This window comes from Mytilus galloprovincialis, chromosome 6, assembly GCF_965363235.1.
Source record: "Mytilus galloprovincialis chromosome 6, xbMytGall1.hap1.1, whole genome shotgun sequence".
NCBI classification, from domain to species: domain Eukaryota; kingdom Metazoa; phylum Mollusca; class Bivalvia; order Mytilida; family Mytilidae; genus Mytilus; species Mytilus galloprovincialis.
The window spans coordinates 87,937,951-87,963,114 of record NC_134843.1 but is presented as its reverse complement, the minus strand read 5'-3'; the positions used below and the strand labels follow the sequence as shown (position 1 = coordinate 87,963,114).

Here is a 25,164-nt window from a genome sequence, read left to right as displayed (position 1 = left end):
TTATAAGATATGGAGCTCCACTGAAGTATATCTTGTCTTAAAACATGAAAACCAACTATCTAAAACATTTGTTTCTTTTTGCATACATGGAAACAATTTTATAGACAAAATATTCCAAGTGAGAGTATATAAAAGATGAATTGCTGAATGAATGTTTGATGACCAACTGTAGGCCTGTTGTGAACCAGATTAATACTCTCAGCCATATTTTTCAAATACCAGTTCACAAAGTAAAAGTGTATAGGACAAGAAGTAATTGTAACAGGATGCTGTTACGAAGTCTCCCAAACAAAGCTCCCATAACTCGCCATTCATATGGTCCCATGTTCATTTGATTTGATTTTTTGTCCCATACAGGAATATATATGGCTTACGAGTAGGGATCTCCACCATTTACAAGTATTCAAACAGGAGGGGGTGGTGGTGACCCCCAGGGAATTTACCTACATTTCATTTCATTTGTTTTATTGTCCCCTACAAGAATGTATATGGTTTAAGGGTGGGGATCTGGACCGTTTACAAGATAATAGCACATTCTCAAATTGAACAGGGTGGGGCAACCCCCAGGAACTTCCCTTTAATTTCATTTGATTAGCTTTATTGTCCAATACAAGAATATATATGGTTTAGGGGTGGGGATGTTGACCGTTTACAAGTTTTCAAACAAGAGGGGGTGGGGTGACCCCCTAGGGACTTCCCTCTTATTTCATTTCATTTGTTTTATTGTCCCCTACAAGAATATATATGGTTTAGGGGTGGGGATGTTGACCGTTTACAAGTTTTCAAACAAGAGGGGTAGGGGTTACCCCCTACGGAATTCTCTTTTATTTCATTTCATTTGTTTTATTGTCCCCTACAAGAATATATATGGTTTAGGGGTGGGGATGTTGACCGTTTACAAGTTTTCAAATAAGAGGGGGTGGGGTTACCCCCTACGGAATTTCCTTTTATTTCATTTCATTTGTTTTATTGTCCCCTACAAGAATATATATGGTTTAGGGGTGGGGATGTTGACCGTTTACAAGTTTTCAAATAAGAGGGGGTAGGGTGACCCCCTAGGAACTTCCCTTTAATTTCATTTCGTTTGTTTTATTGTCCCCTACAAGAATATATATGGTTTAGGGGTGGGGATGTTGACCGTTTATAAGTTTTCAAACAAGAGGGGGTGGGGATGACCCCCTAGGGACTTCCCTTTAATTTCATTTCATTTGTTTTATTGTCCCCTACACGAATATATATAGTTTAGGGGTGGGGATCTGGACCATTTACAAGATAATAGCACATTCTCAAATTGACTGGGGTGGGGATGACCCCCTGGGACCTCCCATTAATTTCATTTGATTTGTTTTATTGTCCCATTCAAGAATATATATGGTTTAGGGGTGGGGATCTGGACCGTTTACAAAATATAAGCATATTCTCAAATTGAAGGGGGTGGGGATGAACTCCCAGGGACTCCCCCTATATTTCATGTGATTTGTTTTATTGTCCTATAATCAATTCTGAAGACTGCATGTATCTATCACTTACAGTTTTCAAGTTATATTCATTTGAAAATTTTAGAAAATAAAATCCCATAGGGTTCTATAGTAAACCCCTTCCTCCTTTCTACCCCCCAAAATACCCCTTAATAGACCCCAATGCACAAACGAAAGATTGATGGCTCACCTAGACATATTAGTCTACCATTTTATGAAATTCTAAGTCAATCTGACAAGCGGTTTTGGAGAAACGCTGCGGACAAGTTCATTTTTTAAAGTGGCGGAAGAAGAGGAAGAAGAAGAAGAAGAATAATAAAAATAATAAGAACTGAGCAAAAACAATAAGTCTCCAAACTTTGTTTGGGAGACTTAAATATATATCACTTCAATTGTTCCCATTATTCTAAAGCTGCGGAGAGTAGTCTTTGCTTTAACTCCTTTTAAAATATTTTCATTAGTCTCCTGTGAAGAGTTTCTCTCATCGGCAATCATACCACATCTTCCTTTTTAAGCTTAGTACAAAGCAGCAAATACAGATTTGAAAGTCTTATTGATTTGACCTGGAAGCTAGGAGATCAAACCATCAATCTTTCACATACTACATATACCAAGAAACCAGAAAGGCAGACATAAGTTGAAATAGAAAGTGAAAGTAAGAAAAGTCTTAGATTTTAGGTAGCTTAAAGGGGAATAATTAAAATGAGATAATGACTCGGAGCTAACATTGTATAACTTCAAGGAATAACAATAGTGGAATTACAAATAACAAAGTGAGTAGGATGATTGAAAACAATTAAGTGTTTGGAACTTCCATTGTCATTGGGAAATCGGTTACTTGATTTAAAACCAATAAAAAAAATTGGATAAATAATTGTTTGTCTCGTGTTTCAGGAAGTTCTTTCAGGCTCATATTTATATACAGTATACACTGACCTGCTGTAACAAATCTGAGACCAGATCTAAAGGAAACTGGTAGATACTGGCATCCTGTATATTTGTAGTTAGAGATACATCAATCATGTTCTGAAAGAAAAAATAATATTTATAAATCATGGATATTATACTGAGTCTTCTGTCCTCCCACCAATAACAAAACAGCTGTCAGCAACAACTTAAAGCTGTTCATTACACACAACATTAAAAACGAAATATCATTATCTACATTTGGGACAATATCCCTTATGCACCTCCAATTGAGGAACACAAAAGTTGTGTGTAAACAAAAGTTCAGCAAAAATGTTTTATGCATATTTGAGAAAAGAACAGGTACAATTTGAATCTCTCCAAAACTATGTCCTCAGTCAAACTAATCTACAAAGTTAAGGTAGATTGGCCTTGTAATGCCTTTCATTAAGTGTATGCAACTTCAAGGCAAGGTTTTGACAGAGAAAACAGTGGACATGTCAAAACAATACAATATATATCCTAAGATGCAATTAAGGAATAATAGTACTGTAGTTGAAGAAGTTGTCACCGTCAATTGTAGATTTGACGGTCGCAAATGCAGTTTTACTGTCTCCACGTAGGTGACGTGTAGCGAAGACAATAAAACGGAGATTTGCGATCGTCAAATCAAAATTGACAGTGGCAACTCTTCAACTACAGTACTGTTATTCTGATTCTAATGCATTTAAAAAAAGAAATAATACGACAAAACTTGAAAAAATGTCTAAATTTGACAAATAAAAACAAATCTGCGAAACTTCATGAATGATTTTGGCGTAAAGACGTCATGGGTAAAAGTGACATCATACAAATGAAAACTTACAGACTGGAGGTTGTTACATTACCTGTACGCTTCAAATTCGGATAAAATAACTTTAAAACAGCGAATTCGAGGTAGGTGTTGTTTTATTTTGGATTATATAGTAGTAATCGAACATTTGTTGATTCAATCATTTCAAAATGGTTGTTCCTCCTTAGTTATGCCTGGTCAACTGTGGATTTGACGGCAACTTTTAGCCAATGCAAAAAATTGTTACATACAAATTGCATTAGAATAACTAATTGCTTACAAATTAAGGGAAAACATCGGACATGTCAATACGATACATATCCTAGGATTCAGTCATGGTTAATAACAGTGTATGTCCTATCATACACATTACACACTAGTTTGGGAAACTTTTAGGAACAATTCTTTCATGATATGCTCATTTAACAAAGGCATGCATAACTGAAATTGGGTACAATGTCTTGCATTTCAATATGTACAAAAATCAACTTTACTATGTAATAAATAATATTTCTACTGGGAAATCTTTGGTCATGTTTTAATACTTTTAATTTTTTTATGCCCTTTTTACACTAATCTAATTGAAACAATATCAGACAACAACTTATCAAATGCCAGATCTAAATGGCATTAACCATTTAATCTCATATTCATTTTCAGTCACCAAAAAAACAAATGCCAAATTAAAAGGGGAATATCAAATTAGAAATCTCTGTCACCATCTGTCGAGATAGTAATATATTTTCTGTTTTCTTCCCAAACATACAAAGGTTGACAAATCCTTAGTATAATGAACCGATCCTGCGTGACAAGCTTCACGTCTATGTATTGATCAAATATTGAATTATAATTAGATTTACAGGCAGTGCGTCGGTACTTAATTCTTAAAAATAAAAAAGACAAACACATATAAAAAAAGAAGATGTGGTATGACATATTTGTTTTACCATGTAGGTTACAATGTACCAAATAGTGTGACATGGACACAGCAACTTGTGAAGGAAACTCGATACAGAGATTATAAACAAGCTGACTTTTAATGATTAGTTGTTATATCATTTCCTTGTGAATAAGGTTTCATACAAGCTAAAGTTTTAATTTCCATATCAAGGCATTATAAATCCTGTTTGATTTCCTTCACCTTCAATAATTCTAAGATTTTTCTTCTTATAAGTACTGTCTTGAGCTCAATAAAAATATATTACTGTGTGGTGTTTTTGTTTTTAAAGGATACATGTATCTGCAACAATACTGAACCAGATGCTCCGCAGGGCGCAGCTTTATACGAACACAGAGGTTGAACCCTGAACGGTTGGGGCAAGTATGGACACAACATTCAAGCTGGATTCAGCTCTAAATTTGGATTGTGATTAAATAGTTGACACAGCATAGGTTTCTGACACAGAATGAATGTGGTCTAATGAACTTAAAATACTTTTTTTTCCTTTGAGCAATTCAGTTGAATATTAATCCTCTCAAAAAAATGTTTGAAGAAATTTTCTTTTTATTTATGAAATCTGAAATGAGAAAAATTTAACCCCCCCCCCTTTTTTTCACATCCCCCTTTCCCTTTTTCCAAACTGATCTCAATTCAAATTTCTAATGGAGTTTGCAACAATAACTACTCATTTAAATACATCATAAAATATTAAAATGTAACAAAAGGTGCTTGTTATCACTGAATGGTAAAGATTGTTTTAATTTATCAGTTGGTAGTAAAAGTGAATATACATTGTACATTGTATAAAACAATGATTTAAGTTGATTCAACTACTATTCTGGACAAAGAAAGATAACTCCAATCAATTGAAAATTTCTTCCTATTGCACAATATTGTGCAATTAGATATTTCTTGCTATTGCGCAATACTGTGCAATTGAAAATATTTGCTATTGCACAATACTGTGCAATTGAAGATTTCTTGCTATTGCGCAATACTGTGCAATTGAAAATTTCTTGCTATTGCACAATACTGTGCAATTGAAGATTTCTTGCTATTGCTGAATACTGTGCAATTGAAAATTTCTTGCTATTGCACAATACTTAATATAATAATTTTGGATCCTGATTTGAACCAACTTGAAAACTGGGCCCATAATCAAAAATCTAAGTACATGTTTAGATTCAGCATATCAAAAAAGCTCAAGAATTCAATTTTTGTTAAAATCAAACTTAGTTTAATTTCGGACCCTTTGGACTTTAATGTAGACCAATTTGAAAACGGGACTAAAACTTAAGAATCTACATACACAGTAAGATTTGGCATATCAAAGAACCCCAATTATTCAATTTTTGATGAAATCAAACAAAGCTTAATTTGGACCCGATTTGGACCAACTTGAAAACTGGGCCAATAATCAAAATCTAAGTACATTTTTAGATTCAGCATATCAAAGAACCCCAAGGATTCAATTTTTGTCAAAATCAAACTAAGTTTAATTTTGGACCCTTTGGACCTTAATGTAGACCAATTTGAAAACGGGACCAAAAATTAAGAATCTACATACACAGTTAGATTCGGCATATCAAAGAACCCCAATTATTCAATTTTTGATGAAATCAAACTAAGTTCAATTTTGGACCCTTTGGGCCCCTTATTCCTAAACTGTTGGGACCAAAACTCCCAAAATCAAACCCAACCTTCCTTTAGTGGTCATAAACCTTGTGTTTAAATTTCATAGATTTCTATTTACTTAAACTAAAGTTATGGTGCGAAAACCAAGAATAATGCTTACTTGGGCCCCTTTTTGGCCCCTAATTCCTAAACTGTTCAGACCTCAACTACCAAAATCAATACCAACCTTCCTTTTGTGGTCATAAACCTTGTGTTTAAATTTCATTGATTTCTATTTACTTAAACTAAAGTTATTGTGCGAAAACCAAGAATAATGCTTATTTGGGCCCTTTTTTGGCCCCTAATTCCTAAACTGTTAGAACCAAAACTCCCAAAATCAATCCCAACCTTCCTTTTGTGGTCATAAACCTTGTGTCAAAATTTCATAGATTTCTATTTACTTAAACTTAAGTTATTGTGCGAAAACCAAGAAAATGCTTATTTGGGCCCTTTTTGGCCCCTAATTCCTAAAATGTTGGGATCAAAACTCCCAAAATCAATCCCAACCTTCCTTTTGTGGTCATAAACCTTGTGTTAAAATTTCATAGATTTCTATTCACTTTTACTAAAGTTAGAGTGCGAAAACTAAAAGTATTCGGACGACGACGACGACGCAGACGACGACGCAGACGACGACGCCAACGTGATAGCAATATACGACGAAAAATTTAAATTTTTGCGGTCGTATAAAAAGGCTACTTATTGGCCTTAATTAGTATTTTTGCAGTTACATGTATATCCTTTAATTACATAAATATTTTTAAGAGGACAAAGAATTGACTTAGATTTTCACTTATTACTATTCATCAAGGAAAAGCACCACCTCATTAAGTGCTATTATAAGTTGATCAAAATTGTTTTGTGAGCATAATTACATCTCATAATAACGTATATAAACCTTCCATCAACTCTAGAAGGATTATTTCTTCAACAAATATATATAATATCCATTTAATATCTCTCTTTACGTGACAAATCATACAACAGTACATACATCTGCTTCACTGGTCATGACTGAATTTTATGCTGAAAGTCTTTTAAATCAAGGTCTATAAGTAAAAATGAAATGGTGTCAAGGACTGATCTACCAATGTCTTACTGAAATGCTTACCTTCCTATCGTTTCAATTACCAAATCATTTAGAATTAGACCTAGTCCCAAAAACCTAGCATGGATCATAGGATGCATGGACCCACTTTATTGAGATGAAGGTCCGATGAAATAAGTTTAATTAACATTAATACTGATGCAATATGTGTACTCAGGTACTGTTTTCTTCAAAATACAGTTAACCAGTTACTGGTAATAACTGAAACAGATGAACAAAAAACTTTACAAAGGGGTCATTGAATAATAAAATTAGGTCAAGGACAGCAGACAATCATATGCCAGATGGAAATTACCTGCTCTTCTGAAACATGAAGCTTTATCTATGTCTAGCATTCTGCAACATTTGTCACAGGCAAGACCAATCAATAAGACTTTAGATTATGCCAGTAGGGGAAAAATGTATAAGCTATATTTTTTTTTTTTAGTGACCAAATGAGTTATGATGAAGTGACTTATTCCAATTTCATTTAAAACCCAATTATAGACTTTGAACTGATATTATTATCCCATTTGAAAAATATATCACTAATGGTTTCACTTAGGATCAACTGAATGTGCTATATCCTACATTATCGCTATTTTGTGCATTTTTCCTTTGATCATGATTTTTTTTTGTGATCATTTTTCATATCATGCTACTCGCTTGAGATGGAAAATTATCGCGAGAAACTAAGCAGGCACGTGGCTTTGCTAATAAAATTGACATGAAATCAACAACGTCTTCATAGGTAAAATAGCATTGGTCATCTCAACTCGATTGCCTTTCTCACTAATTCGCTGTCCTGGCTCAAGCGAGAAAATCAATCTCGTTGAGATGATCAACGATAATCTATAAATATATATTATATATGGACTACTTGTTAAATACCATTTGTATCAAATTTGTGTAAATAATCATAATCCTAGTTTGTGTTTGCCATATTTGAATTTGTTTCATTAATTTTGAGTATAAATCAGGCTGTTTCTCCAATGAATTCACATTGTCTTTCCAGGCCCCTTTATAGCTTATTATACAGTATAGGTTTTGCTTATAAATTACTTTAAACTTCAATGAGAAAAGTTAGCATAAGAAGGCTAACAATGCTGATTTTTATATTATAGAAACTTCTTTTAAAGGGCTATAACTCCCTTCCAATGGCTTTAACTCCCTTTCAAGGGGTATAACTCCCTTCTAATGGGTATAACTCCTTTCCAAGGGATACTAAAAGCCCTACATCAATATCAAATAAGTTTAAAATATTACTGAAGTTAACCTTTGATATAAATTTATTTTGCTCTTATTAGAACTGTCATTGTGAAACTTACAATGACGAATTTTCTGTATCAATGACATAGTCATGGCTAGAAGGGCCTCTTACTATATGTTCTGCATGGAATGGATAAGCTGCAGGAATAAGTAACATTTACCAGCTTCATAATATGTTATAAGGTGGAGAATTTAAGTTGAATTTCATGACAAAGGGTTGGGTGCTCAATGTCTCAGCTGGTGACACCCCTACCACAAAAAAGTTCAATTATATCAAAATAGGCATAGATATTATCTAAGCTAGTATTACAACTGAAAGTTGTTACACTTATCATAAATAACAAATATTCTGGTAAATGTAAAATCTAATTACATATTCAACCTCAATTGTGAGAATTGAATTTGAATATCGTACATGAGATAAATAGATGTTATTATATATAGACAAGATGCCTATTGTAATTACACATCTATCAAATGAGTCTGACGTCATCACGAATCACCACACTGTAAGATCTATGTCATCACTTTATTTAGTGTCAATTTACATCAACAGAAAATAGCCTTATATAAACATTATTTTTCCAATTAAATCTTCTAGTTTACTTTAGATAAGTGAGCCAATACCTTCTGGTGATACAAGCTGGTAGAGTAATCAGGATGGATACAAAGTATGCTGGGGTTGTTTTAAACCCTCATCTATTTCAAACAATAAAATTGAGAATAGAAATGAGTAATGTGTCAATGAGACAGCAACCTAACCAAAGAGCAGAAAACAGCAGAAATGCCACAAATGGGTCTTCACTACAGAGTGAAAATCCCACACTCAGATGCATGCTTCATGTTAACAGTTGCGTGGGGGACAAAAATGAGACTAAAATTAACCCACAATTGGATCACAGTGTATCCATGCTCAATGACAAATCTAAACCCATAATCCTCATCCGCTTCTTAAGTCAGGTAATATTGCACCACCTTCAGCCTTAAAGCACAAGAACTTTCATAAAGGATCTTTATATACAGGTATTTCACATCCAATATTTTATGGAAATATTCTTTATAAAGCACAAAAATGTCAGTATTCACCTCAGAAGCTAACAAAACCTTTAAATAGACTTATTAAGAAGGGATATAGTTACGATACTGTTGTCAGGTCATTAAAGATTGCATATTTTGGCGTTAATATTGATTCACTTATAGGGTCTTAGCATCAGAACTAGACACATTTATTATTAATAAAGCAGTTGTTGGGATGACACAGATTATGTTCTCATATATGTTATGATGGTATGATAGTAAACCCCTCACAGGGAGGATTGTGCCTGATATTCATATGATGAAGACATAATTTTTCAATCAGTTTAATTGAAGTCTGGAGCTGGCATGTCAGTTAACTGCTAATAGTCTGATGTTATTTATGTATTATTGTCATTTTGTTTATTTTCTTTGGTTACATCTTCTGACATCAGACTCGGACTTCTCTTGAACTGAATTTTAATGTGTGTATTGTTATGCGTTTACTTTTCTGCATTGGCTAGAGGTATAGGGTAGGGTTGAGATCTCACATACATGCTTAACCCCGCCGCATTTTTGCGCCTGTCCAAAGTCAGAAGCCTCTGGCCTTTGTTAGCCTTGTATTATTTTAACTTTTAGTGTCATGTGTACAATTTGGAGTTTAGTGTGGTGTTCATTATCACTGAACTAGTATATATTTGTTTAAGGACCAGCTGAAGGACACCTCCGAGTGTGAGAATTTCTCGTTGCACTGAAGACCTGTTGGTGACCTTCTGCTGTTGTCTGCTCTATGGTCGGGTTGTTGTCTCTTTGGCACATTCCCCATTTCCATTCTCAATTTTAAGTTAAATCTAGTTCAAATTGGCCACATAAGTTTTGGGGGAAAAGATGAAAAATGTGATTTCCACTATAGTTTAATAGGTAGAGTCCTTGCTTCAATGTTATTCACTCCATTACATTGGGAATCTTTAAAATTATATCAATATTATCTTTCCTAAACAAGTGATAACCAGATGCTCCGCAGGGCGCAGCTTTATACGACCCCAGAGGTTGAACCCTGAACAGTTGGGGCAAGTATGGACACAACATTTAAGCTTGATACAGCTCTGAATTTGGGCCTTAATGTAGACCAATTTAAAAACAGGACCAAAAATTAAGAATCTGAATAATCAGTTAGATTTGGCATATCAAAGAACCTCAATAATTCAGTTTTTGACTACATCAAACAAAGTTTAATTTTGGACCCTTTTGGCCCCTAATTCGTCAGGACCAAAACTCCCAAAATCAATCCAAACCTTCCTTTTGTGGTCATAAACCTTGTGTTAAAATTTCAAAGATTTCTATAAACTTATACTACATTTGTAAAGTTATTGTGCAAAATGCTTATTTGGGACATGTTTTTGACCCCTAATTCCTATACTGTTGGGACTAAAACTCCCTAAATCAATCCCAACCTTCCTTTTGTGGTCATAGACCTTATTTTAAAATTTCATAGATTTCTGTTTATCTATAGTAAAGTTATAGTGCGAAAACAAAGAAAAATGCTTATTTGGGCTCTTTTTGGCCCCTAATTCCTAAACTGTTGGGACCAAAACACCCAAAATCAATCCCAACCTTCCTTTTATGGTCATAAACCTTATGTTTAAATTTCATAGATTTCTATTTACTTTTACTAAAGTTAGAGTGTGAAAACCAAATGTCTTCGGACGACGATGACGACGACGACGCCATCATGATACCAATATACGACCAAAAAATTTTCAATTTTTGCGGTTGTATAAAAAAGGTACTGTGTATATTTATCCACTAAATTATTTTAGTATATAAAGTTGCTAGCATACATGTAAGATCTCCAACAAACTCTACAAATTCCATCCAATAGGCTAATTATTATCCCTAATCAAATATGTTATCCCATTTCCCATCAGGGGCATTAAATGATCGATAATCAATATTAATAACCACTTGGTCATACTTATAATAAGTAGTTTTCAGGACGAAATATAAGTGATTCATTGTATTGTAACTTCAGATAATCAAGATTGTATAATTAATCTATGCTTCCTTACTGAATGTATAAACAATACAACAGTATAATTGTATTGACTGTATACACATGATAAACATAAATGTTATATAGCCACTGACCACATAAAGCCTTGTTTGTTAAAGGAACAAACTGTGGATTGTTATTCATGATGTTACGAGAATACATGTTCATGGCATTTATACACTCTATGCTATTTGTTTTAAATTCACTATTGTCACCTTAAACATTTAGTTTTTAGCATTGTATTGAAAAGGGATGCACTGTCTCAGATATCAAATGTATTAGTACTCAGCACAAACAGAATAGATTTTTTTTCAGCAATTAGCATGACTATGCGGTACCAGATTAAGTCATACATGTAGTATGGCTGCTTTTCAGTATTGAAGTGGCCTTAGTTTTGTTGCTGTACTCAGTACAACCAATTTTTGCCAAATCATATCTGCTTTGGCAATAAAGATGACTTCAAGTTTTGTAAGTCTTGTTTTGTTATGGCAACACACATGAATAGTTTTGCCTGATGTTATGTTGTGGCAATAAATAAGAACTAGTTTTGCCTGTCTTGTTTTGTTATGGCAATAACTATGAACACTTTTGCCAGTGCTCGTCTTTTTTTGTTTTGGCATCATGAATATGAATTTATAGTTAGTAGCAAAATATGCATGTTTTGCCTTAATACAGTAGAAGTGAATTTTATTTTGAGAGTAATCCTTTCTATAATTTTTTTACTCCCTGTTTATGTGCATCATGGTTTTATCTAAAAGTGATAATCAGTCTTCATTAAAGGCAATCATACCAAGTCATATATGGTATAATCTATTAAGAGAGGAAAAAATCTATAATTTACAGAATAGCTTTACTGAATCCTCTCCAGGAAATCTGATTCAAAGAAAACTGACAAATTACATTTAGTAATGAAGTCACAGATGCTGTACTGAAAACAGATTGAAATCAGGAAAGGGATTAATACTTCAGAGTCTACCTGATTGACCATATAAATATCATTATAAAGACAAGCATCATTTATTGTTGGGTCTCATACAAATTGTACTCATGTTATTTACATGCATCTGTAAATACTAAACCAGATAATCTTTATCAAATTATTGACATGTTTTTATTTTATTTCTGACAACATCTAGAGTACAATTGACACAGCTTAACTATGGCTGACTTTGTATCGATTATTTCTTTTAGAAGTCTTTCTTGCCACGAAAGTATATTTCATTTTGCGGTGATTAAATCGTCTGATATACACACAAACTGCCAATAATTGACTTGCAGGTGATATACAGGGCTAATCTTCCGTCATTTCTCTAACAAATGCTTATGTCTATCTGTAAGTTTAGTAAACATACAAATCTATCTCTAAACTGTATACAAGAACACAGCGGGCAGATGTAAACAAACGAAAGAAGATTTTGTTTCTGATGGCATCATGTAACATATTTATATCTAGATGGCAGCAAATAGCAACCTTTTTTTACACTTTTAAATAAAACACAGCAAGGAGACCTTTGATCATGGCTGCAATTATTTGTTAAAAGTAGATATGGTCCATCCTTAAACATATGTTCATGTAAACGTTGAAATGTATTTTTATTTCAGTAAGACCTATTTAAACAAGTAAAAAGGTTGGCACTGCCAACACCTGCTCCTGAAACGCACATTTATTAAGTAAGCCTTAGGTTCCTGTGACCAATCAGATCTGGTGTTGTGCAAAAAAATTCATCAGTCATGATAGCAAAGTAACGGCGTAATTCAACATCAAATACCAAATCTGCTTTTATAGAACAGCTTGTTGACAATACAATTAATAAAAACATCCATCAATGTTATTTTCCATATCAAAGTTTTATGACAGAAAATGCTTATAAAATCAGAACAATACTGGCTCCACTGTTTAGATGTCTTTTCCTTTGGGTGACAATGTAATCAGACAAATATAGAAATGACATTTGTAATTCCTATTAACAAATGTTATTGAGAAGGCCTGATATTTCATGATGCTGACAATTCAAATCACAAGAGAATGTCCAACCATCAGTAACGTAGTCCCAAATTCTCAAATGTGATCGGAAACTCTCAAAATGTAATCCGAAACCTCTCAAAAGTACGGGCATTTCCCAAATTATGTACCAGAAATATGGATTCGAAGTATAATAAAATTATATCTATTATCAAAATGACAACTAGTAGAATCGGACTCAACAGCTAAGAACTAAATTGTATATTGGACACGCCATTAAACTCTCATTACATTGTGTATTGTAATAACTATGAATTAATATTTAAAATGCTGACACTCTTAACCAAAATTTGCCTGATAACACTGAAAAACAGTTAATTTTTCAAATATATGATTACAGTTTCCAAGACCGAATTTACTTCAATTACAAGTATTTTTCTTTCTTCTAAAATTTGCCAAATAATTTTGTTTTATTTTGAAGAAAACAACTTGTCATCTCCTGGATGTTCCTATGCTGGTTGCTTAAACTTGACAGCATAATGAATGTTCTAGTATTTAAATGGCATTTGTGAACAAGCCTCACCTATTTACATTTATTTTGATTAAAAATTGAATAGTATCAGCTATTCTAAGAATTGTTATGAAAGTTTTTTGAGTTAAGTTTCTTCTTTATGAAATTATTTACCAAGCTGAACTAACAGTACAATAAAATATTCCCTTTTATCTAAATAGGCTTCACTCTCTTCCTGTTTGTTAGATCTGATCATTATGTTTTGGACACTAAAAACTTTTTGCATCAACAGTTCAAATAAAGCCCTTCCCTGTAAACAAGTTAGGGATTCTTCAAAAAATCGTCCAATCAGATGAATGTTCTGAATAATCAAGTTCTAATGATACAACACTATTCATATATCGGTCTGTTTATACTAAATATGCTTTGACTTTAATATACTTAAGTCTTACTCTGGGGAATAATAAACTGATTTTTACCTTAATCTCTTTTAATAAAACTTCTGGTCTCCTTGCACTCTTTAAAATCTTCTCATATTTGTACATATGCCTCTGGAAAGGAAAAATAATAACTGTTGCATAACAATATTGATAGCTAATCTAATTATAACATTTATAACAACAGCTACTGCAAATTCAGAAATTATTGCAATGGTTTTATCAATGCAAAAAATGGAACTGTATCAGATGCGCAATAATAGAAACTCACATTCATAATTTCAGTGGTGATTTTCCTTGATCAAACTTTTGCAATCGCCTTAATAAGATTTCACATTTTTGCATTACAGTCAAGGAGACACAATAATAGACACATTAATTTAAGTATTTACAGTATAGTATTGTAGTTATCAAGTATTCATGAAACATTTTCTTCTGTTTGGTACAATTTTTACAAACAATAAATTGGAATGTTTCCATATAGGAAACAGATGGCATATAACTTTACAAACAAACATAGCTCAAGAATGGTAAAAGTGACACTACCCAAATTTGTACTTGATCTGATTTTGGTGGTAATAAGCATTGATAAGTTTCTTAACATTTGCAATTGGTTTCAAGAGGCTAACTAAAATTAGAGAATGGAATCGAAAAATTCAGCATTTCCAGTTGTAAAGATACATAAATGTAGAATAATATAAATGATGCCATCAAAATTAAAATTTTATCTGTGTTTCGTGGTAATAAGCATTGTGTATAAGTTTCATAACAGTTGGTTGAGGAAAACTAAAGTTAGAGAAAAGAAATCAATTTTGGGATGTACTCATCAGAAAACCAACGAAAAAGAGTAAAACTGAAGGCCCCCTCCATTAGGTAGGGACATAGAAACATAATCTGTGTTTTCTTTTTTTTCTTGCAAGTCAGTGGTTACCTTTATCTTAATTTGATCAATTATTGATTTCATTTAAAAAAAATTGCTCAGATAGTAAATTCAACCTAAGCAAACTACCTGTGCCTGGCTTCAATGCATACTGGCTGTTTGAAATTATCTCTGGATCAAATTTAAATCAAGTAAACTGTTTTCATATTAATGACTTTAGAATTTATATAATTTTTCGACAGGTTACCTACTTGGAAATAAGATTTTCTGGTAGTGGGGCAAGTATGAACAACTTAATAAAAATGTAATATCAAACTTAAAATTGCTTCAATTTTGGAAAAAATAGCAGCGATCAGACAATTTAGTCATGTATTGAAAATTGCAAAAATTGCAAGTTTGATTTGACTTCTTTTACAAATGTAGTTGTCTGACAAAAGTACATGAATGTTCTATCACAGAGTAGGTAATCTGTAGAACAACATAAACTCTGGAGTCAAAAGTAGGTCATATGAAAATAGTCTATTTATCAATTGTAAAAAATTGGATGTTATGATTTATGGCGTACTTTTGTGAAAAGCTTTAAAACATGCAATTTTATTTATACTTTACTTTTTTGCAAAGCTTCAAAATATAGAATCTGACTAATGGTGTACTTTTGTTAAAAGCTTTAAAATATGGAATGTGATTGATTGTGTTGTATCATTTGAAGTATTTCTTATGTAACTAGCATGTGCTGCTTCACCGACATGCACTTGTAATTTATTTCTTACAGAAAACTACTGTTGTTTATATAGTGCACCAATTTGTCTATATCAAACTTAGCTGGAATTTATCAAAAGTCTTTACATACAATCATATATTAGATAGCAGTAAGTGATTTGATGTATTATGTACCACCATAAAGGTTTTTTTGAGGACATGAATGAAAGAGAAAGACATAAGAAATCAAACGAAAGGAACTTAAGTACACAAAAATATTTTTAAAATTTGTACTTCTGTGTTGACTTGAGTAATCATTGATATGTTCATAATCATAAATTAACTGTTAACAAAACTTTGAATTTTTGAAATACTACGGCCAAATAAACAAGAGGCTCTCAAGAGCCTGAATCGCTCACCTTAATTCTTTTGGTTAAATCTCTCATCAATGATTATTTTGGCTTTTCAATTTATTTAAATGTTTTTTGGATCGTCCTATTTTCTTCAAAAGCCAAAAAAAATAATCATTTTCTCCTATGTTCTATTTTAGCCATAGGAGCTATGTTTCTTGACATACAAGGAAATAAAATATAAAATTTATACTAGATACTCTGAAACTCATTTAGCCTAAGTTTGGCTGAAATATACAGCAGTTTCAAAGGAGAAGATTTTTTAAAGTAAGTCAACATGATGAACAAATTGTGAAAAAAGTCTTTAAAGGGCAATAACTCCTTAAGGGGTCAATTGACAATTTTGGTCAAATTGACTTAATTGAAGATCTTACTTTGCTGAACATTATTGCTGTTTACAGTTTATTTCTATCTATAATTATATTCAAGATAATAAACAAAAACAGGAGAATTTCCTTAAAATTATCAATTCAGGGGCAGCAACCCAACAACAGGTTGTCTGATTCATCTGAAAATTTCAGGGCAGATAGATCTTGACCTGATAAACAATATTACCCGACGTCAGATTTGCTCTAAATGCTTTGGTTTTTGAGTTATAAGCCAAAAACTGCATTTGACCCCTATGTTCTATTTTTAGCAATGGCGACCATGTTTGTTGATAGATCATAACTTCGGATACAATTTACAAACTAGATACCCTAAGGAACATTCAGTTAAAGTTTGGAAGTATTTGGCCCAGTAGTTTCAGAGGAGAAGATTTTTGTAAAAGATTACTAAGATTTACGAAAAATGGTTAAAAATTGACTATAAAGGGCAATAACTCCTAAAGGGGTCAACTGACCATTTCCGTCATGTTGACTTATTTGTAAATCTTACTTTGCTGAACATTATTGCTGTTTACAGTTTATCTCTATCTATAATAATATTCAAGATAATAACCAAAAACAGCAAAATTTCCTTAAAATTACCAATTCAGGGGCAGCAACCCAACAACAGGTTGTCTGATTCATCTGAAAATTTCAGGGCAGATAGATCTTGACCTGATAAACAATATAACCCCATGTCAGATTTGCTCTAAATGCTTTGGTTTTTGAGTTATAAGCCAAAAACTGCATTTGACCCCTATGTTCTATTTTTAGCAATGGCGACCATGTTTGTTGATAGATCATAACTTCGGATACAATTTACAAACTAGATACCCTAAGGAACATTCAGTTAAAGTTTGGAAGTATTTGGCCCAGTAGTTTCAGAGGAGAAGATTTTTGTAAAAGATTACTAAGATTTACGAAAAATGGTTAAAAATTGACTATAAAGGGCAATAACTCCTAAAGGGGTCAACTGACCATTTCCGTCATGTTGACTTATTTGTAAATCTTACTTTGCTGAACATTATTGCTGTTTACAGTTTATCTCTATCTATAATAATATTCAAGATAATAACCAAAAACAGCAAAATTTCCTTAAAATTACCAATTCAGGGGCAGCAACCCAACAACGGGTTGTCTGATTCATCTTAAAATTTCAGGGCAGATAGATCTTGACCAGATAAACAATATTACCCCATGTCAGATTTGCTCTAAATGCTTTGGTTTTTGAGTTATAAGCCAAAAACTGCATTTGACCCCTATGTTCTATTTTTAGCAATGGCGACCATGTTTGTTGATAGATCAAAACTTCGGATACAATTTATAAAGTAGATACCCTAAGGAACATTCAGTGAAAGTTTGAAAGTATTTGGCCCAGTAGTTTCAGAGGAGAAGATTCTTGAAATAGTTTACGACGACAGACGACGACAGACGACGGACGACAGACGACAGACGACGGACGAAAGACGACGGACGACGACGGACGCCAAGTGATGGCATAAGCTCACTTGTCCCTTCGGGACAGGTGAGCTAAAAAGTATGTGTGGTTCCAGTTACATCTGAAAAAAAGTTAGGGTAGGTAGGTAGGGATTTTTTTTTATTTTATGTTTTTTTTTACATTGAGTCTATGGGAGCAACATTCTGACTTTAACAGTGCTTAATGAAAAATTACAATAAAATCTTTAGGGTAGGCTATTTTAAGCCGAAAAAGTAGGGACGGTAGGGTTACTGGAACCACACATATATTTTTATTTGGCCTGAGGCTTTTCTACCTCAGGAATAGATTACCTTAGCCGTATTGTTTTGGTCCTCAATGCTCTTCAACTTCGTACCTTATTTGGCCTTTTTAACATCTTTTGATTCGAGTGTCACTGATGAGTCTTTAGTAGACGAAATGCACTTCTGGCATACATGGTATTTAAGATGAGTTCATTGTACAGATTCTTGAAAAATTAGTTCTTTATTATTTTGGTAACGCATCATATTCTGTAATTTATACATACCTTCCACAGTATAGAGTGTAACCACTGATCTCTTAAGTAGGAATTGTGTGCCTGAAAAATAAACAACAATAACTATTAACAGGGGAATTGTTGACATACTGAACATCCACTTAATAGAACATTGACAATTTTTGATATACTAAACACAGACCCCAAATATTTAACATTGGCAATTTCTGACAAACTGACCACATACTCTGAATATAACATAGGTAATTTCTGACAACACTGAACACAGACTGAATATAACATTGACAATTTCTGACAAACTGAAAACAGTCTCTGAATATAACATTGGCAATTTCTGACAATACCAAACACAGACTCTGATTATAACACTGGCAATTTCAGACAAACTGAACACAGCCTCTGAATATAACATAGGCACCTAAGAGTTAAACAAAAACAAAACAATGTGTTCATAGTACACGGATGCCCCACTTGCACTATCGTTTTGTATGTTTTCAGTGAACCGTGGAATTTGGGTCAACACTCTACTTTGGCATTAGAATTAGAAAGATTATATCTTAGGAAACATGTGTACTAAGTTTCAAGTCGATTGGATTTCAACTTCATCAATTTCTACCTCGACAAAAACTTAAACCTTAAGTGAAACAGACAGACGAACGAACGGACGAATGAACAGAAGCAAAGACTAGAAAACATAATGCCCTTTAGTTCGGGCATAAAAACATCTAAACAACATTAGAAGGAAGTCTGTGCAGATCTAAATCACCTAAATTCTAACAAAGGCTATCAACAATCATCCATTAGTCTGTATCTGGCTTCTCAAACGTATTTGTCTCCAGAGTTCCGTATAATGATGAGTTATGATTTCAGATCCAATTGTGATACACAAGGAAATATATATTACACATTTATATCATTTCTACTATTTATATTAAGTCTAGGAGTCACAAATTAACGCCATCTGGTGGACATCAAACATTTTCCCATTTTGTCCATAGGATGAATTTACAATGATCTAAAGATCAGATAGATGTATTAGCTCTTTCAATATTATTCTTTCATATATTTCTCAAAAGAAATTATACAGACAGTAAATAATACCAGTCTAATAAATCTACAGAAAAATGCATTATCTGGTGATATAAACATCTCTGCTATAAAAATGTCTATATAAGGATGGGATTGAGTTTTATTTCCATGGGTATTGGTAAGCACAGGAAATTCAAACAAATGAATAATGAGCTTTGATTTGAAAGTAAAAATACACTCAAGGGTAATATTACAAAAGATATAATATTTCCAACAGTTAAATGGGCATCCAATTGTGTTACATTGTAATATTATTGAACAATTATGACTTTATGGTAAATTGGAATATTTCAAAGAAAGCTGAGCATTGACATTTAGGTCTACATAGTCACAGCAATAGATAATGAGAGTCATGGACTTAACCTTACATTTATATCTACATAGTCACAGCAATAAATAATGAGAGTCCTGGACTTAACCTAACATTTATATCTACATAGTCACAGTAATAAATAATGAGAGTCCTGGACTTAACCCAACATTTATATCTACATAGTCACAGCAATAGATAATGAGAGTCCTGGACTTAACCTAACATTTATATCTACATAGTCACAGCAATAAATAATGAGAGTCCTGGACTTAACCCAACATTTATATCTACATAGTCACAGCAATAAATAATGAGAGTCCTGGACTTAACCCAACATTTATATCTACATAGTCACAGCAATAAATAATGAGAGTCCTGGACTTAACCCAACATTTATATCTACATAGTCACAGTAATAAATAATGAGAGTCCTGGACTTAACCTAACATTTATATCTACATAGTCACAGCAATAAATAATGAGAGTCATGGACTTAACCTAACATTTAGGTCTACATAGTCACAGTAATAGATAATGAGAGTCATGGACTTAACCTAACATTTATATCTACATAGTCACAGCAATAAATAATGAGAGTCCTGGACTTAACCCAACATTTATATCTACATAGTCACAGTAATAAATAATGAGAGTCCTGGACTTAACCCAACATTTATATCTACATAGTCACAGCAATAGATAATGAGAGTCCTGGACTTAACCTAACATTTATATCTACATAGTCACAGCAATAAATAATGAGAGTCCTGGACTTAACCCAACATTTATATCTACATAGTCACAGCAATAGATAATGAGAGTCATGGACTTAACCTAACATTTATATCTACATAGTCACAGCAATAGATAATGAGAGTCCTGGACTTAACCTAACATTTATATCTACATAGTCACAGCAATAAATAATGAGAGTCCTGGACTTAACCCAACATTTATATCTACATAGTCACAGCAATAGATAATGAGAGTCCTGGACTTAACCTAACATTTATATCTACATAGTCACAGCAATAAATAATGAGAGTCATGGACTTAACCTAACATTTAGGTCTACATAAGTCACAGCAATAGATAATGAGAGTCCTGGACTTAACCTAACATTTATATCTACATAAGTCACAGCAATAGATAATGAGAGTCCTGGACTTAACCTAACATTTATATCTACATAGTCACAGCAATAGATAATGAGAGTCATGGACTTAACCTAACATTTATATCTACATAGTCACAGTAATAAATAATGAGAGTCATGGACTTAACCTAACATTTATATCTACATAGTCACAGCAATAAATAATGAGAGTCCTGGACTTAACCTAACATTTATATCTACATAGTCACAGCAATAAATAATGAGAGTCCTGGACTTAACCTAACATTTATATCTACATAAGTCACAGCAATAGATAATGAGAGTCATGGACTTAACCTAACATTTATATCTACATAGTCACAGCAATAGATAATGAGAGTCATGGACTTAACCTAACATTTATATCTACATAGTCACAGCAATAGATAATGAGAGTCATGGACTTAACCTAACATTTATATCTACATAGTCACAGCAATAGATAATGAGAGTCATGGACTTAACCTAACATTTATATCTACATAGTCACAGCAATAGATAATGAGAGTCATGGACTTAACCTAACATTTATATCTACATAGTCACAGCAATAAATAATGAGAGTCCTGGACTTAACCCAACATTTATATCAGTATCAGCCTCAAATGATGGAACTGTCAATCAGTATTTGTTTTATGAAATGAAAGTACAAAGATTAGATGTATGACATATATACCCCTGAGAGTTTCAGCATGATGGGAAATATATAATAGACCATGATACTATCACTATTGCAAAGTGACAGCTTTCAATCATTTATAATGGAGATCTATGTTTTGTGTTTTGCTTATTATTCTGAGAATACAATTGAACATTTTTTTTTTAAATATTTTGGAATTTCACATTCAATATCTCTTTTTTAGGAAATAAAAAAATCTGAATTTTACTCTAGATTATTGATATTAAATGTCATCAGAATCATGAACTTTGTTCTCTGTCAGACAAATTATATCTCTATTTTTTGTTTACCTTTTCCAAGAATATAATTGACATTTACAAGAAATAGATTTCAGGACATAGAGTCATAAACAAAACACTTAAAATTGACAATAAAAATTATGTTTTACCACAATAGAAGGCCATTCAAATGATTGTGTCACACATTCAGTAATTATACTTATTGATTCAATGTGTATTATATGTTCCAATTTTATGATGGAAACTAAGCAAATCAGTAACTAGCAATAAAAGACCAATGTCAACAAATGGGTTCCATAACAAATTATCAGAGGCGTATTTAGAGGGGGCCAGGGGGCCCAGACCCCCCTTTTTGTGGGAAAAAAATGGTTGATTATATTAGAAATCCCTGAAGCAAGACAAGAGCGGGCCTCCACATGTGAAAATTTCTAGATCTGCCACTGATTATAACCATTGCTGTGTACATGACATAATTCCTAATTTGATGATCATCAGATGGCCACTTGGACAAAAGGTTTGAAAGCCAAAAATAACACAGGTTTAAGTCTTAGAGCAGCCTGACTTTTTATGAAACTTTCAGTCGTCAAGTACGGAATATATGACCGTTTTGGAGGCCTGGGATTTTAAGAGTATAAATGCATTGAGTCACTTGCCAAAACTATCCCTATGATAACCTTTCTCTTGTGGACGGTTGTCTCATTGGCAATCATACCACATCTTCTTTTTATATTTGCCAGTGGGAATTGCAACATCGATTGTTTTTGTAAAATTCACAAAATTTATCAACTGAGAAAAAATACTGACCCAATACTATAGAGCAGTAACTATTAGTCTATGATGAAATAGTGATATCTACCATCTGGTAGTACCATATATATTGTTTTGTAAACAAATTATTCATGAAATAAGTAACGGTAAAGTGAATTGTGTCAATGATATTCCCTCACTCAACAATTTTCCTAAATACATCATGATACTTTGACTTGAATGTAAGGGTTACTGTGCTCCATCTATTGCTGCTGACCAAATTACAATTTGTTTTATCAAACCATACTGTTCAACTGGTCAGATATTTTAATCAACTCACGGCTGTAAGACTAAAAAAGCAATAGAACTTGGTCAATATCAACTTTTATACATTTATCAAATCTTCAAATAACAAAAATCTATAGATTTATAACTAACTTAATGTTTCAAAAAAGTCTAATTGAAGTGAACTATAACACTGGTTCCTCCAGGCTTTGTATAAATCATTTCAATGATAGATGTATTAACATTGTGTATTCAGATAATTTAGGTAACATTGAATGATAGATATATCTGATTTTGCAGGTTAAATTTCTTGAAATTGATAAATAGATATTTTGTATTAATGTTAAAATTACAATCAATCTTTTTATGACAAGCAGTTTTGACAAGAACATAATTTATCAAATCAATTTTTCATCTGTAATAAATTTATTTAAAATTGCTTAAGAATGATTTAAGAAATAATTGTTAATTAGTTTCTTTTGCTTTTGAAATTCACGAAATTTATAGATATTTTATAACTTTGATTTTCACTCTACATGTATCACAGTGATTTAACTCACTCAACATGTAAACTGGATTGAATGCTTTAAGTCATTATCAGCTGCAAAATTTTTAATTATAATACATAACACATCAGGTACCAGAAGTGGAGAGAGAACTGTTTACCCTTCTACAACACTTATTTCAACATGAGCAACACATCGGTACCAGAAGAGAAGAAAGAAGTGTTTACCCTTCTACAGTACATCAATTCAACCCATTTTTTGTCGGGGTTTATGTTGCTCAATAGTAAGTTTTCTGTGTAAATGTCTTTTCAACATTTACTAGATATAGGAAGATGTGGTGTCACTGTGAGTGCCAATGAGACAACTCTCCATCCATATAATAACTTAAAAGAAAAGTAAACCATTATAGGTCAATGTACGGCCTTCAAAACGGAGCCTTGGCTCACACGGAACAACAAGCTATAAGGGCCCCAAAATTACTAGTGTAAAACCATTCAAACGGAAAAACCAACGGTCTAATCTATATAAAATAAAAAAAAACGAGAAATGAGAAACACATATAAATTACATAAACAAACGACAACTACTGTACATCAGTTACTGTCTGTCGGTGTGTATTCTATTAACAAACGACAACTACTGTACATCAGTTACTGTCTGTCAGTGTGTATTCTATTAACAAACGACAACTACTGTACAACAGTTACTGTCTGTCAGTGTGTATTCTATTAACAAACGACAACTACTGTACATCAGTTACTGTCTGTCAGTGTGTATTCTATTAACAAACGACAACTACTGTACATCAGTTACTGTCTGTCAGTGTGTAGTCTATTAACAAACAACAACTACTGTATAACATTTACTGTCTGTCAGTGTGTAGTCTATTAACAAACAACACCTACTGTACAACAGTTACCGTCTAACAAACGACAACTACTGTACATCAGTTACTGTCTGTCAGTGTGTATTCTATTAACAAACGACAACTACTGTACATCAGTTACTGTCTGTCAGTGTGTATTCTATTAACAAACGACAACTACTGTACATCAGTTACTGTCTGTTCTTGTGTATTCTATTAACAAACGACAACTACTGTATAACATTTACTGTCTGTCAGTGTGTATTCTATTAACAAACGACAACTACTGTACATCAGTTACTGTTTGTCAGTGTGTATTCTATTAACAAATGACAACTACTGTACCACAGTTACTGTCTGTCAGTGTGTATTCTATTAACAAACGACAACTACTGTACATCAGTTACTGTCTGTCAGTGTGTATTCTATTAACAAACGACAACTACTGTACATCAGTTACTGTCTGTCAGTGTGTATTCTATTAACAAACGACAACTACTGTACATCAGTTACTGTCTGTCAGTGTGTATTCTATTAACAAACGACAACTACTGTACAACAGTTACTGTCGTCTGTCAGTGTGTATTCTATTAACAAACGACAACTACTGTACATCAGTTACTGTCTGTCAGTGTGTATTCTATTAACAAACGACAACTACTGTATAACATTTACTGTCTGTCAGTGTGTAGTCTATTAACAAACAACACCTACTGTACAACAGTTACCGTCTAACAAACGACAACTACTGTACATCAGTTACTGTCTGTCAGTGTGTATTCTATTAACAAACG

General features: G+C 32.8%; 1 protein-coding gene across 3 annotated transcripts in view; it reads right to left on the bottom strand.

The window, feature by feature from the left end:
* LOC143080608 (C-Maf-inducing protein-like) overlaps positions 1-25,164 on the bottom strand; it is a 72,628-nt gene that overhangs the window by 34,428 nt on the left and 13,036 nt on the right. For all 3 annotated transcript variants that reach the window (XM_076256531.1, XM_076256532.1, XM_076256533.1), the window contains exons 3-5: positions 18,522-18,572; positions 14,207-14,278; positions 2,415-2,504 (exon numbers count right to left, since the gene is read on the bottom strand). In XM_076256531.1, coding sequence (XP_076112646.1) covers positions 2,415-2,504; positions 14,207-14,278; positions 18,522-18,572 — 213 coding nt within the window. The remainder of the gene's footprint in view (positions 1-2,414; positions 2,505-14,206; positions 14,279-18,521; positions 18,573-25,164) is intronic.